Genomic DNA, 15,892 nt, shown 5'->3' with positions numbered 1-15,892 from the left:
CCAGATAATCAAACTGTCAGATAGGGGGAAATCCCTAAAGAGATTTTTGTTCAAGACATAACTTATCCATTCTGCTTTATGCAAACCTGTAAAATTATTGCATTATGTCACTTTGCATGAATGCTGATGTTGTTGTTTGCCTTCAAGTCATTTTCAACTTATGGCAACCCTAAAGTGAACCTATTGCAGGGGTTTATTAATAATAATAATACAGTTTATTTATAGACCGCTTTTCCAAAATAGATCAAAGTGGTGTACAATAGAACAAAACAAATCAATTCAAAATAAAACATAACATATTACAATCATAATCAAATGATAAAACTACTAAAATTACAATTAAAAACTATTAAAACCATACAACTATTAAAATCCAATACAAACTAGCTGGATAAAACAATGTGCATATCGAGGGAAAACAATATCAGGATACGTTGGCAAGATTTGTTCAGAGGGCCTTCTGAGGCTGAGGGACTGTGATTTGCCCAAGATCAACTGCACAAGGATTAGAATCCCAGTATCCAGATAAAGTCTAAAACTCAAACTAGTACACTGTGCTGACTCACTTAGAAAGGTGAAAATCACTAAAAAGATATTTGTGCAGGACATACCATATCCATCCTGCTGTATGCATATTTTTGCAGTTATTGGATTCTATCACTTCACACAATTGCTTTAGTCTAATTATTCAACCCAGCTGGAATAGACCAGTTGAGTCTATTGCTGAATGGTAAATCCATACTTCTAATTTCAATTGATTCAAAGGACCTACTGTAATTGTCTCAAACAATTGTATTTCGGCTAACATCTTTGTAGTTCAGTGTATTTTTCTATAACTCAAAGGAAACTATTGAACCATGTATCAGTTAAATGCGGATTGGATACAGGTATAGTCATTCTTGGAATAGACAAATCAGTGTCATGACTAACTTGAGTCCCATTGATTTCAAATAGTCTTCTAAATCTGGATGCATAATGATGATGTAAATCCAATCTAAGCCCATAATGCTTCTATGTAGAGTAGTATGATCTTGAGCATTTTTATTTCTAAGATAATATGCAATCTATTAATGGGATTGCAGCCTTAGTCTATTTGGTACTTAATGCTTTTTCATGAAAGTTAATAGTTTTTTTTTAAATATAAGTACAGTAATGATTTGTATGAGAATTGTTAGAATTGCATGATCACACAAGATCATGCAAAATTTTCAAAAAGCTTTTGGTTAATGGATGCATATAGTATATAATAGGCATTTTTTAAAAAATGTGTACTCATTCAGTTGGTGTGCTTTCTAGTGAAATTATCAAGGAAGATTACAGTGAAACTTTCCATAAGAAGACAGAGGTTGTTCTCAAACTGGAATTTTGCAACAGAAATATAGAAAAGGCTGGGGAAATGTGAGTATTATTACTATTACTATTCCTAGTATTATTATATTTATTTGTATCCCATGTTTTCTCCCAGGTTGGAATACAAAACAGCGAACAAATTTTTTTAAAAAGTAGTTAAAAACATACAAAAGCGGGCATTAAAATTGAGTTAAACTAGTATAGTATTAAAACACATAGCTTATAGAATAATTGCTCTTTTGAAAAAAATTCTGTAACTTGAGAAGGCTTGTTCTTTTCAACTGAGCAATAGCTGTAGTTTTAAAAACAAATCTTTCACTGGCTAAGGCTAATTAAATGATCATTTAATAATAATTGGAAATGCCAGCTTGGATTTTACTCCAGGCATCAAAGATTTTTACTTTATTTAACTTGTTGCATTTCTTGTTGATGCTTAACAAGTCACATGTCAGTCTATGATATATTTGGCACTATGTTTAAACAAATTAATGTAGCTGAGCACCTTTGGCCTTCCAGATGTTTTGGACTTCATTCACAATATTGTTGGCCATATTGGTTGGAGCTTTTGTACTTAAGTATTTTCTATCTGGCAAATTGTCTTGTCATCCTTTCAGTTGCACCCCAGTTGACCTGAAGCAGTTCTGCTGTATGGCATTTTGGAATACAGTGTGGCACCAGAGAACTAGTTCTCCTATATTATCACAACTTTGATAAAAAAAAAAAAACCTTGCAGAATGCCAACATGAGACAGATCAAGTCATTTTCCTTCTTGCTCTCTGTTGTGGATCCTGTGTAAACAGGGAAAAACAGCTCACATAGAATCGTGTCAGTAGTAGAGGATAACATGTGTCCTGAACTGTTCCATTGTTAGAAGTAGACTTCAGCAAAACTGCTGCCAAGGTGTATGGGAGTGGCTCTGTAGACTTGTATTATCCTGTTGGATTCAAGCAGCTTTGAGGGAAATCAATTTAAGCTTTGCAAAGTTCACAATGTACTGATAGTAAATGCTAGGTTGAATCCAGAGTAGCATTTTTACTGTAACTCTAAATTACTCAAATCAAAATGCAGAGTTGGGAGTGGGGGAATCTTTATTAAGACCAACACAACTACCATTTATTTATTTGGTTATTTATTTTCTGTTGTGCCTTTCTCAGTATAATGATGTTCAAGAATATGAATATATACATTTCCATTCAAGAGTATCACCAAAGGAAATATTTTAAAATTGCATAGTTAACCATGATAAACAAAAATGTGTAAACCATTATTTGTCTCTGTCTTGTTTTCCCTGAACAGGTATAAAAATTTGTTACAAATCAACTTGGCACCATCAGAAGTGGATGAAATTTCAGACATACATTCAAAGGTGTTACGGGTAAACGTCTTAATGATACAGCATTATATTATTCACAATAAAGGCTTTCCTTTTAAATTTTAGGTGTTTGTAGCTAGGGTTGCCATAACCCGGCGGCCCCCGTGCCAATCACGGTTTCGGGGGGGGCCGTCCCGGTCCGGTTTGGGCCCCCACCCGTGCCTTGTTCCCGGTTTGGGGGCCCGCTCCAGCCATTGCCGCTGCCGCTAACGCGGCTGCTGCAGCACCAACCCACCTCCTCCTCCGGCTCCGCCTTCCTCCTCTTCCTCGGTGGGTGGCAGAAGCGCCGCCGCCACCACGCCCCCACTGGGAGGGCTTGCGCGCCGCCCAGGCCCCAGCAGGGGCCAGGGGCAGCATGCACGCCTTCCCTACTTCCGTCCGCGCGCGCGCGCGCCTGCCTTCCCCACTTCTCTCATTGCGCGCGCCTGCCTTCCCCACTTCTCTCATTGCGCGCACCTGCCTTCCCCGCCTCCTTCCGCGCGTGCACCTGCCCTGCTTCCCTCCGCATGCGCGCCAGCCTTCATAAGGAGGAGGAGGAGGGGAGGAGGAGGAGGAGGAGGAGGAGGAAGGAGCCGGAGGAAGGGTGCCTGAACTTAGGCCAGGGCAGCATTGGGGCAGAGGAGGAGGAGGAGGAGGAGGAGGAGGAAAGCTGAGTCAGTGGCCATTAGGTCTGCCTTGGTTTTTTGGGGTTTTTAAATTATTTTTAAAAATATAAAATACTTATTTTATTTTATTTTATTAATTTTTATTATTGCTTGTTTTTATTTTATTTTATTAATTTTTATTATTGCTTGTTTTTATTTCATTAATTTTTATTATTGCTTGTTTTATTTTATTAATTTTTATTATTGCTTGTTTTTTATTTTATTACATTAATTTTTATTATCAAATATATACACCCCTGCCTTGTTTTTTATTTATTTTTTCATTATTTTTTATTATTAAATATATGCAAGTGCATTTTTTGTGTATTTATGGTGCTTTGAATGCTAACAAGTCTGCCTTTCTTGGCCAATTATAGTGGTGATGATGATGATGATGATGGTGATATTGATATCAACAAGCCTCTAAGGCACGGCCAATGTAACTTGCTATGATTTTTACTAACTCATGCGCAGTGAAGAAAAACCACAGTCCCTTGACCAAGTACACATTTCTGAGAAGTACAGTTGAACCCGAGGGCAAATACATTTCTGCCATCTGTCTAAGAATAATGCCAAAATGTCCTCCATTTTGATCATGCCTAAAAACATGCATTTATATTAACATTTTTTAAAAAAAAAACTCAATTTTTGCGTGTCCTCCATTTTTTATAAAAATGTGTCGTACATTTGAAAATGTTGTCCTACATTTGTCCCGGTTTGGAGGTCCTCACTTATGGCAACCCTATTTGTAGCATTTTTCTGCAAAGGAAAATTGATTATCGTTTTAGCAATTTTGCTAAAGCTCTGCACACTGTATTTTTCATATGTGGAGTATATATGGGTGAGGAGTGTTTTGTCATGTGAAAATGAAAGTCTTTTTTGCATATCTGTAGAAGCAGCAGTGTGCAGAATATGTGTAGCAATACATGTTGCTTTTCCATTGTGATTGTCCAGGTTTACCGATAGAAACAATATCATGTGGGAAGCAACTCTGAGTTATGGGTTATTCTTAAAGCTCTTCAGTTGGTTGTGTCTAGTATCATTCGGGAATTATTTAGATAATTTACCTCTTTGCAGATGGTATTATTCTAGCTCCTAATATATCTTTTAAAGTAAGATATCGTCACTCCCTGTGTACCCTAACATATATATGACTCTTAATCCCTTGAACTCACCCATTGATTCCTTTTACCACTGTAATTCCTTTTGTAGTGTATTGCTCCTTCTACTATGTTTTTTTCTCTCCTCATGTTTTTCCTAATCTTTTACCTTCCTGCAATCTAGGTATGTGATCTTAAATATTGTTGCTTTGGAACATATAAATTGCTCTGCAAGAATAATATCAGGGAATGTGATTTTTACTGGCACTAAAGAAGTATCACAACAGCATTGCATGAAAATGAAACAGAGATATTTAGCATCAAAGTGACAGTCATATTTTTCACACCAAATCTGGAATTATTTTTAAAAAGAAATCTTTACAGTAACTACAAAATACAGACAGATTCTTGGCTGTGATTATATATTTTCTTTTCCCCATGGCAAGAATTACCATGTTTTGTTAAGGGGGAAAACTGATGGTTCTGAAGAGAAATTGATTTTCTCCCTGCTACTACGAGGTTGTTGGTTTCTGCAAAATTATAAACATAATTTTCCATATGCAGCTGTGTTCCAAATTTCAGCTATCATCAAGTTACAGAAGTCTCATAACATGCTTGATATACCATTGTCATTTTTGTTTAGTAAAGCTCCATTTGTTGCATTTATACAGCTTTCTAGTTCACGAGTAACGATAGAGACCAGTCTTCAAGAAATCAAAAACAAACTCTCTGCTAGTGGTCTGCTTTCTGATAGCTGGACAAATCAGGAAGGCACACATCCCAAAGACAGAAAGTAAGTGATATATCTTATTAAGTTCTTATGCTTGCCTTAAAGTTCCTATATACTGACATTCATTCATGTTTATATCTTTAATTTTTCCCACTCTCTTTTAGCCCAGAAAGGTTACAAGTGCTGCTGAGTTCTATAACAGATATCTATTACCAGTTTAAAAAAGATAAAGCAGAACGAAGTAAGTATCTTTCAGTCTGTTATGCTTCAAATTATCATCGTTAAATCTGTGTTTGAATTGATGAGCATTGACTGTTATACAGTGAGCAGAGAGACAGATGTCCTGATAAATCACTCAGAAAAATGGTCATTCCATAAATAATAAATAAAAAACCATTGCTTCACTGTTCACTTTCATTTGATCTTTTTTTAACTTCTAGGGCTTCTGTATAATGAGGAACAAATTCACAAATTTGACAAGTAAGTCTCTTGCCTATAAAGATTTTATTTTTGTAATATATAGTTCCAGTCGTCCTCTGTTTAATTTTTTCTGCAGTCCTAGTGGAAAACATAAGTTACGACTGCTTGCATTCTTTTTATCATTTTTGTGCATCATACTGTTGTTTGCCAAAAGCCTGAGAATATCAATTTTAATTTTTTAAAAAACTCCCTTTCCCATGGATGCTGATGACAGAATGTGTGTCAGTGTGCATATGTATTTATGTGTGTAAGTAAGAGGGTACGTGTGGCATCTTGTGGGCAGGGCTACCTTTGAATCTGCTACATGTTAACTACTCTGTATGCCGTGCCAGCTATGGAAGGAATGTAGCTAATTCCACCACCATCTCATTGCTATAATGGGGAAGGGAACTTTGAAGTGCCTGAAATGATCTAGCTCACGCCTTCAGCCCTGGCTGTCATGCACCAGCAGGGCAGATGATATCCTGTGGTCTGACTCATCACTCCCCACTAGTGATGGTGTGTATTCCTTTGCCTTTACCTTACCATATTCTTCTTTGTCCCTTCCATGTGGACAGTTCCATGTGCAGATTATTATTTTGAGGATTATTTTCCACCATGTTGAACCCTCCACTGTGCAGAGAACTTTACTTGTCTTTAATATTATGCATATCCATTGCCCGCCCAGAGAGCATGGAGCAGATTTTCTCCACTGTGTTCTATATCAGATGCAAGTGCAGACAAAGTGATGACAAATTATTACAGAATAGCACTTGAAGACCAAATTAGTCATTTTGCAGCTCTCAAGACTTTGAATTCTGCACATGCATAAAGATTATACCAAAATGAAATTTGATTCATCACTCTTGAGGACAGTAGTTTGAGAATAGTGTACCACAGCCTTTCCTACCTGATGATTTCCTGATATGTTAGATCAACTCCCCAGACACTATGGACAATGATCGGAATTGTTGGGAGCTGTAGTCCAAAACACCTAGAGGACCAAGAGTTCCCCACTTCTGCCTTATAGTGACAATACAGTTCAAAATACAGCAGGCCCTCCACATTTGCTGGGGTTAGGGGCACAGGACTCCCATGGAAGTGGAAAAAACAGAAATAAAAACCCTGTTTTTTTTAACCTGAGAGAATACCTCTCTAGGAATCTCAAGGTCTTCCAGCGCAATTCTGTGGTCCAAATCTGTCAGAAATGGACCATAGAATTGTGCTGGAGGACCTACAAATGCCTAGAGAAGTGTTTTCTCTAAGAGTCTCTAGGTCCTCCGGTGTGACTTGTATGGTCAGCTTCCAGCAGAGTGACTCAAGAAGAGCTGCAGATTCCTAGAGAGAAACTTATTAATCTAATCTATCAGTTATCAAATGTGCAAAAGTCAAAGCTGCAAATGTGAAGGGTCAGGTGTAAAGGAGCACTAATATAACTATAGCAATTGTTCTATTATTAGGTGCAGGGGAATCACACTAGTTATTAAAATGTACAACTTGGCTACAGCCATCTGTTTTGCTCTATATTTGTGGGCTGCATTACTGAAAGGATTGCTTTTTCCTGTTCAGTGGTTACGTTCCTATTCCATGTGTTTTTAAACTTCAAGTTAGTTGACAAAATGGAATATCTGGAAGTGATTTGACAATGGATTGATTCTTATTTCTGTGCTACAGGCAGAAGCTGTTTATACATGCTACAAAAGCCATGACTCTGTTCAAGGAAGAATGCGTCAGCAAATATGAAACTTTCTTGGACAAGGCAGAGGATTGGATGAGGCAAGATTCTTTTGTGATGTATTCAGCATTGTAATAACAACACTTACTGGCAAAAACATTGTTTAAAAACATGTAATTTCTTTTCAGGAAGATGCTCCATTTAAGAAAACAGTTACTGGCACTCCGAAAACTCTGCTTTGATATTGAAAAAGAGGTTTCCAAATATCAGGACTATGTAAACAAGGTGAAACTTCTTATTTATGCTATGTCGGTATTTAGAAAGCACTTTTTTTAAAAAAAAGGTAATTGTTAACTTAGCAGACATTTATAACAAGGCCAGTTAGTTTCCCAGAATTTGGCAGCAATTCATTTTTGTCTCTTATATCTTTGGTGTACATTTATCAGATGCTCCAGCATCGCGGGGGGGGGGGGGGGGATTACAGGATGTGACTCACAAACTAGTAAACAGCAAAGTCAAGAATTGTGTGTTTATGTATAACCAACTTCAAGAAAATTCCAGTAGAGCTACACAAACAATAATCCATACATAGTGAATCCATAGTCCATACAGTTTTGCAGCACTGAAGGCTCACTGTTGGTACACTGGGCATTAATCTTTTCACTAGAATATTTAAACAAGCCAACAATAGAGCAAAGGCTTGGAATGTTTTGACAATTGCTGTCTTTATCAGTGTTCAGTATTAAAGTTCTTTATATCTTCTTTGCACCTGTCAGAGCCAAACACATCAGTGTAGAATTCCTCATGTAATGAGAAGAGAGGTGTAGACTCAGTTTCTTGCTTTTATTAACATATTGATGCCTTTTCTGTATCATTAATACAATATTCTGAATATTTCTAAACTTTAACCTGCAGGACTAAACATACTATTAAGTGTTTAGTCCTGCAGGTTAACATATAATTTACAGTACTGAACTTAACTTGCATGCACACTTAAAGTTTAGAAACATACAAAACACAATAGTAATGATGACACAGTGAAAACTTCAGGTAAAATTTTAATTAATTTCAGATATTTCTGTTATAATAATAATAATATGTTTTATTATTTTAATAATAATAATAATAATTTCAGTATTATTTCAGGAAGCTGACTGCTTAACAATTTATTAACTGTTGACAGCTTTTCATAAATAAAAAACGAGTTCTTGATTCTTCACATGCCCAAAACCATATATATATATAACCTAAAAACAGGGTTTAAAGATGTTGTATATCCAATTTTAATTCCAATAACACAAGATGGTTTAAAGGCTTTATATTTGGACAAGTCCACCAAGTGTGGGAAAAGTCTGCATTTGTTGGAGCACCTACACCCATATGAAACTAGACAGGGCCAATTGCCATTTTTCCAAAACTGGAAAAGAAGTAAGAATCAAATAAAATGTCAAGTCTGGACATGGCATTCACTTTGAGAATATAAATGTCCAAAGCTTGCTAATGTATAAATCTTCCACATTACATGTAATATATGTGCTTGGTATATAACATCTTTGAGTTTAGGGAAACAAAATTGCTCACTTACCAGTACATTACTGAATGATTTCCAAAGGGTTGCCATGTTTGTCTTTTTCTGTTACAGCAAAAATAACAGTCCTGTGATTCTGTAAATGCATATGAGGTATTATGCAGAATTTCATCTGTTAATTGGCTCACTGAGTAGCAGATTTCTTATGTTTGTGCCATCCAGAAATAATTTAGTGACTGATTAATGTTAATTCTTGGCTATCACTGCCAGTACTCTCTACCTTTAATTTGATCTCTGTGATTGCCATCCCACTTGTGTATATACTTGATATTCTGGGTAACATTTTATGTATCTAATGAAGTGACATATAATCTCCAAAAGGTTATGGTATAATACATTAGTTTGTCTGTAATGTGTCACAGGACTCTTAATTGTTTTTGTTTTGCAAATGCATGAGAGAAGGGTGTGAATAAAAAGAAAGTCAGTTCACAGTAACATTACTAAGGAGTGAGCAATTACAATTTATACCTACAGGTATTCTGTGTTGTTAATTAGTTCAGCCTACAAAAGTCCATACATTTTGTGTGTTGCTATTGTCGTTGCATCTAGAGATTTTAGTTAGGCATGTATAAGAGAGAAAAAGGTTGCCCTCCAGATGTCTGATGGACTGCAACTCCCATCTGCCCTAACCAGCAGTTGATAATGAGGAATGGCTGGAGCTGCAGTCCAGCACCCTGGAGCATTACACTTTGTCCACCTGGGAGGTAAGGATTTGTGAAATTCCATAATCAGGGAACCATAAATAACAGTAGCATACAGGGTTCTTTTAAATCAAATGCCTAATTTTATTTCTCAAAGTGAGCATTTCTGTATTAGAAATATATGATCACTGTGCCTCTGGTTTTAAAGTTATTTTGACATATATTCATTGCAGTTACAAGAAAATTTGCCTCATAAGATGCTTGCAGCTTCTGGTGGGATCAAACATACAATTAATCCAGTGTATCCAAGTTCAAATACTTTAGTGGAAATGACTCTTGGGTAAGTGTTTTGTTACTGGACAGTATCATTATTAATCATGTGATTTCTATACTTCTTGTCAGTGAACTAGCACTCCCTAAGCCAGTTGCCCCCCAAAAGCTGGGTATTTATTTTACTGACCTAAGAAATGGTGGCAGGCTGAGTGGACCCTGGAGCCCTGCCTGGGATTGAACTCACAACCTTGTACTGGCAGTACAATGCAGTACTGGCATTTAACTGCTGCACCCCCAGGGTATGTGTAACCTGAATGGCAATATGAAGCTCTTTGAACCTCTCAATTCAGCTGAATAAAGATAGGTTGAACGTCTATGGTTCTAGGAGACATCAGTATATATTACATCAGTATTTCTTAACCTCATGTCAACTATTCATATGGGGTTGTGTCATTGATAACAGTGCTTGTAACTGAAAGTTACTATATTCAATTACTTTCAATAATTATTAAGGTGTTACTCTCTTGCTTGGGATTCTTTTAAAAATCAGCTTTCACTAAGTTAAATAATCTGCATGAGAATTATATTTATATTTTTTTTCCAAATTTAGCATGAAGTCATGCATTTTTTTCTTTTTACTTGCAGCATGAAGAAACTAAAGGAAGAAATGGAGGGGGTTGTTAAAGAGTTAGCTGAAAACAACCATCTTTTAGAAAGGTATTTGGTCATTTTAAATAAATAAATACTCTCAATAAATAAATTGACACACACACACACCCCTTTAAAACAGGATTAAATACAGTACAGTTTAAAAATTCAACCTGTTAAAATGACAGCAATTTTCTAGTAGAGGCAGTTACATAAAGCAGGGAGAGTACAGAAATTAGATTGAACTTTTCTGGGAAGGCCTGCCGGAAGAGATCCATCTTGACAGCTTTTTTGAAGCTGTCTAGGCTGGTTATTTGATGGATCTTCTCCGGCAAGGTGTTCCATAGTCTGGGAGTGGCAGCGGAGAACATCCTCTGGGAGTTTAACATTAGTCTGGTTTTTATGGGTTGCAATAAATTCTTCCCAGAGGACCTGAGGGTACAGAGCGGATTGTAAGGAAGTAGGCGATCCCTTATATAGGTTGGACCCAAGCCATGTAGGACTTTAAAGGTAATCACCAATCACCACCATAAAAGCCTTCGACTCCACATAATCACCAACACCTTGTATTGCGTGCGGAAACCAATAGGCAGCCAGTGAAGAGATTTCAGAATAGGTGTAATATGATCACTTCTAGTTTTACCAGTTGTCAGCCTGCCTGCCATGTTTTGTACTAACTGTAGTTTCCGGACCAGGTACAAGGGTAGCTCTATGTAGAGTGCATTGCAGAAATCAAGTCGCGAGGTTACCAGTGCATGCATTACAGTTTCAATTTTGATAAACATTATTTGATACTCAGCCTATTAAAAGGCTTCAGTGAGCAAGTAAGTGGCTGTGCATATCTTTTGGGAAGTTTTTGTGCATAGGCAGTGGTCTGAGGGACACGTGCAGCACTCTAAGGGGTGCACTGCTGAGGGGTCATTTTCTCATATATGACCAAATGTCTAACAGCACATTTATGGGTACAGTCGTACACTGCTGAGGCACAAGGATTTCAAGCAAGATGGCACTGTCCTATGCATCCTCACCCACTGAACCTGCAAAAAATCTACCTCTGAGGATTAAGAGACACTCTGCAATGATGTGCAAAGAGGGAAACTATTGCTGAAGTAAGATTTAGCTGAAGTACATGCATGAGCTTTCTTGTATTGAGGCTCTTTAGCTCCAAGCTGTCTCTTTGCATAAGCCTGAGTTATACAGTGGGCCCTCCACATTCACTGGGGTTAGGAACAGAGGACCCAGTGGAAGCGGGGGGAAACACAAATAAATTGCCACCATATTTTTCCTATTTAAGAATTTCTAGGTCCTCCAGTGCAACGCTGATCAACATCTGCCAGAAGATGACCATAGAATTATGCTGGAGAACCTACAGATTCCTAGAGAAGTGTTTTCTCTAGGAATCTCTAGGTCATCCAGGACAACTCTGTGTCAACATCTGGCAGAATTGCACGTGATGACCTAGAGATTCCTAGAGAGAACATATTAATCAAATCCGCAAATAATTAAACCTGCAAAAGTCAAAGCCACAAATGTGGAGGGATGGCTGTATTTTTCTACTGAAGTTGCTGTACTGGAAGAGATGAAATGTGTACATTAGGGGAGCATTCAACCCCTGGAGGTCTTTTTGTGGCCCCAGGCATCAAATAACTTGGGGAATGGGATTTTTTTTTTTTTTTTTTTTTTTTTTTTTGCCCCTAAATGCTGTTTTGAGGCATGTGGGTGACAATTTTGCCACATTTTTGTGTGGCAGAGAGGTGTCTCACTGGACCATTTTAAGCTCTAGAGCAGTGATTCCCAAAGTGGGTGGTATGGAAAGATCCAAGGGGGCCGTGGGGGAAAAGAGGGGCAGCAGGGAGACAGTGAGCAAAAAAGGGGGATGAGAGGAGGGTCTTCAGTCAAGGTATGCAAGCAAGACAAAGGAGTGCCCTTAAGGTTGACCACTGCTCTAGAGAGCCCTTTTTTGGAACAAGAAGTGACATGGGAAATTGTTTCCTGTAGTTAAAAAAAAAAAAAAGGAGGGTCTCCTAGGCTTAAAACAGTTGTGATGAGGCTGAAAACATAGTGAAAATGTTCTCATAGCCTCAAGGGGAATTGAGAGCAAAAAATAGGTTGTGTTGAGGGTTGCAGCCTTCCAAGGTCTCCTTGGGGACAAGTGCAGCTCCCTAATCATAAGGGATGGCACAGAATCACCATTGCAATAGAGTATTGACACTACATATTTCACTTTTAACACTAAACTACTATTAAATGCTCTGACCTAACTGAACTGTTTTTCATTTAGATTTGGTGCATTGACTATGGACGGTGGGCCACGGAATGTTGATTGCATCTAGTTGTGCGTTGCCAGGATGGAGATTGTTGACTTTGCACAGAAAAGGACATTCATAAACATAAAGAATATTCTGTACTTGAATAGTCTTTCAGTGTTTAAAAGAAGTGTGTAAATATGTATATACTGTAAATACAACAGATCTCTCTCTTTTGGTAATGTAAAAGTGTTCTTAACATTTAAGCAACATCAGAACTGTCCATGTAAAAACAACTATGGCTGCACATTGTGGTGAACACACTGCTACAATGCATTTACTTCAAATGCTATCTTTGTTTTCTTGTGAACATTGCCTGAGAAATTGTGATCTTGAACTTTGCTGCTTTTAAAAGGGCAATTAAGCTTCCTCTTAAACCACCTGAATGCTGAATATCTCACAATAATTTAGAATCGTCCCTGCTTTCTTTAATTGTGAACAGATTTCTCTTGCTCATATGCCTAAAAGAGATACTTGCTTTCTGCAAATTCTTAAAGGTATCTCTTGACTCAGAGTGTGAAGAAAATAATTACCGAATTTTTAATCATGTTCATTTTGATTCTGCCTGTTTTACCAAAACTAATTTTCTCATGGATTTAGCAGTACATATAAATTCAGCCATTTGCTAGATTACAGATGAAGGACAAAGTTATAACAGTTTTAAGTACTTTGCAGTGCATTTCAAATTCAGAAAATCTTGTTAATCCATGCTGGATTGTTCTTGTTTTTTCCCCCCAGTACCCTTAACTTTTATTGAGACTTGCATATTAATGATAAACAATAAGGTTGGTACAAACCATTGCATATATTGATTTCCATTCCATTCAAATAAAGTGATAGAAAACTGTTTCATTTTAGTTGAAGCAATTTAAAGATATTCCATGTTAAAAAAAATATCAATATAGAAATTACACAGATGTAATTACATAATTGTTAGACATTTAAGAGTGGATCCAGATTTAATGATACTTCAGCTAGACTCACTGATTTCAGTGAGTCTTCTGTACCACATTGGGATCAAGCCCATTGTATGTATTCCCAAAGCTTCATACATAATACCTATGGAGTAAAACAAGCTGATTGGCGACAGTTGCACTTATTCTGAATGCTAGTGAAGTAAGGCTGAAGTTCTAAGCAGGTTTACTGAGAATCAGTGCAGGGAGAGAACAACTGGTTTATTTGAAGAATTTAGGGCAGGTGAGGCATTTATGTCCCATTTCCTTTCAGTGAAGGTTACATAGTTCATCAGATTTACACCTCTGTTTCCTTCCTTTTGGTATGTAAAAAAAAATCCATCATCCTTTAATCTCAGTAATACTTTGGGGGCAATAATAACATTTCTGCTTTTTGATTTTTAATTGAACTGAGAGAACTGAAATGCACTTTCTTTGTTTTGCTACTGTTTGTTTTGAAAATTCAACCCATTAGGAAGAGCACAGGCAATCTGTAATGGGGAAGGCTGCAATCCTGCACAATGCTGCTTAAATCTCATTAATAAATGGAACTTGAAAGCAGGGATATGTGGGCACAAGAGAGAGGACAGATTCTGCCTTGGAAGGATCAAGCTGTAGGTAGTAATTTCATGTGAAATCATGCTGCCTTACTGTATATAAAATGCCTACTTAGAAATGTTGAGATTATATTTCTGTAATGCACTTATTTTATGGAATCATTTTGTACTCTTTATTTTACAGAATCATTATTTTACATAATTGCTTTTGTTTAATAATAGTATTATTGAGGGAGAATGGATTTTATTTTCTTGCTACTGAATCAGTCTCAGTGAGTAGTGAAATAACATACTTGATATTGTAACTGATAAAAGGTTTCTTCTTATGTGGTGTTTCACATGTTGTATTTTAACATTGATTGAGGAGAAGCTACTGTTTTTAGTGAATTAATAAGACATGACTACTTGTTAAAATTATTTTAGTGTGCCCCAGATCAGTCAGCATGGTCAAAAAGAAATCTCTTTTCACATTTTTAACTCCTTCACGCAGAAAAAAAGGGTCACAGAATCATAGGATGAACTGGTGTTGCTTTGTAAACCATATACATCATTATAGTTCAAGACTAGATATGCTGCTGAACAGTGCTGCTCAGAAATGATGGTCCATGGCAAGTTTCTCCTTAAGAGAAAAACAGTTGGAATCAATGAGGACAAATGTTGTGCAAGTGCCACAGCGGGGAAAAAAGATTGCCAAAGCCCGACATTAGGTAGCCTGAATTACCTGGTCAAGAAGATAGTGGTAGAATTGTACTTTTAAAATGGGTAGTGTGTTTAACCAAGATTATCCACTTATTATGCAAAAGCATGAATTATTTCTTCGCCCAAATATATTACTTATATACTACTTAGTGTATGAGTTGAGTTTTTAAATTTCTATGAAGCACACCTCCTTAATATAAAGGTAGTTTAGCGTTCACATATCTAAAGAATGGGGGATGGAAATAGTTTGCAAAAATAAGTGCTGCATTGCAGTAGCAAATTCTGTAGACACTTCATGCAATCTAGAGATTGTTGGCTGGTCAACTTTTTCAGCAGTACATGCTGTTAGAAATCACACTTCCTTCACTAAAGTGCCTTTAGTTTGCTGTTGAACACTCCTTGCAGTAACTCCTGACACTTTTTAATAATGTATTTATGTTCACTGATCTCACTGAATTGGATGTAGAAGAATGTTGCCATGCTCCTAAGTATTTGTATTTTAATGCATTCATGGAATATGTCACTTTGTGTTTAGAACATCTTGATTGCTTTGGGCCTCCCACCCCCTGGGAAAGACAGGATTCATATTAAACAAATTTTAAAGTTTATGATACAGTTTAGTCTGCCCTCCCTTTTAGGATGTAGAAGGTAATCCCGCTGCTGTTTGTATGCTTCATTTAACAGAGTGGAACTGGTTTCTGAATAAATATGTATAGGCTTGTGCTGTCAAGGTCTGACATTCAGCCATAGTGGCAACTTTCCCACCATAACTATGTTCTTGTTATTTATGCATTTATATCCTGCCTCTTCCCACTGGGTCTCAGTGTAGCTTGCAAAAATTACAACATATACAGTTAAAAGTATTTGCAAGAAAGTAAAAACAAATAGAACTAATTA

The 15,892-nt window shown here is 36.9% G+C and overlaps 1 protein-coding gene across 6 annotated transcripts in view; it reads left to right on the top strand.

Moving 5' to 3' along the window:
• LOC149312214 (serine/threonine-protein kinase TBK1) overlaps nucleotides 1–15,603 on the top strand; it is a 42,475-nt gene extending 26,872 nt beyond the window's left edge. For 5 of the 6 annotated variants that reach the window (XM_089524200.1, XM_089524202.1, XM_089524201.1 and 2 more), the window contains 10 exons: nucleotides 1,297–1,398; nucleotides 2,647–2,725; nucleotides 5,138–5,259; nucleotides 5,361–5,437; nucleotides 5,637–5,676; nucleotides 7,330–7,431; nucleotides 7,519–7,615; nucleotides 9,793–9,899; nucleotides 10,478–10,549; nucleotides 12,762–15,603. In XM_089524200.1, coding sequence (XP_089380326.1) covers nucleotides 1,297–1,398; nucleotides 2,647–2,725; nucleotides 5,138–5,259; nucleotides 5,361–5,437; nucleotides 5,637–5,676; nucleotides 7,330–7,431; nucleotides 7,519–7,615; nucleotides 9,793–9,899; nucleotides 10,478–10,549; nucleotides 12,762–12,813 — 850 coding nt within the window. In that variant the 3' untranslated portion in view covers nucleotides 12,814–15,603. The remainder of the gene's footprint in view (nucleotides 1–1,296; nucleotides 1,399–2,646; nucleotides 2,726–5,137; nucleotides 5,260–5,360; nucleotides 5,438–5,636; nucleotides 5,677–7,329; nucleotides 7,432–7,518; nucleotides 7,616–9,792; nucleotides 9,900–10,477; nucleotides 10,550–12,761) is intronic. The other variant, XM_089524205.1, reaches the window with a different exon arrangement.
• Nucleotides 15,604–15,892: the final 289 nt, after the last annotated feature.

Source organism: Sceloporus occidentalis, unplaced genomic scaffold (assembly GCF_023333645.1).
Source record: "Sceloporus occidentalis isolate IW3139 unplaced genomic scaffold, rSceOcc1.0.p SCAF_5, whole genome shotgun sequence".
Lineage (NCBI taxonomy): Eukaryota > Metazoa > Chordata > Lepidosauria > Squamata > Phrynosomatidae > Sceloporus > Sceloporus occidentalis.
Note: the sequence above shows the minus strand (reverse complement) of the source record. Positions and strands in the feature narration are given on the sequence as shown.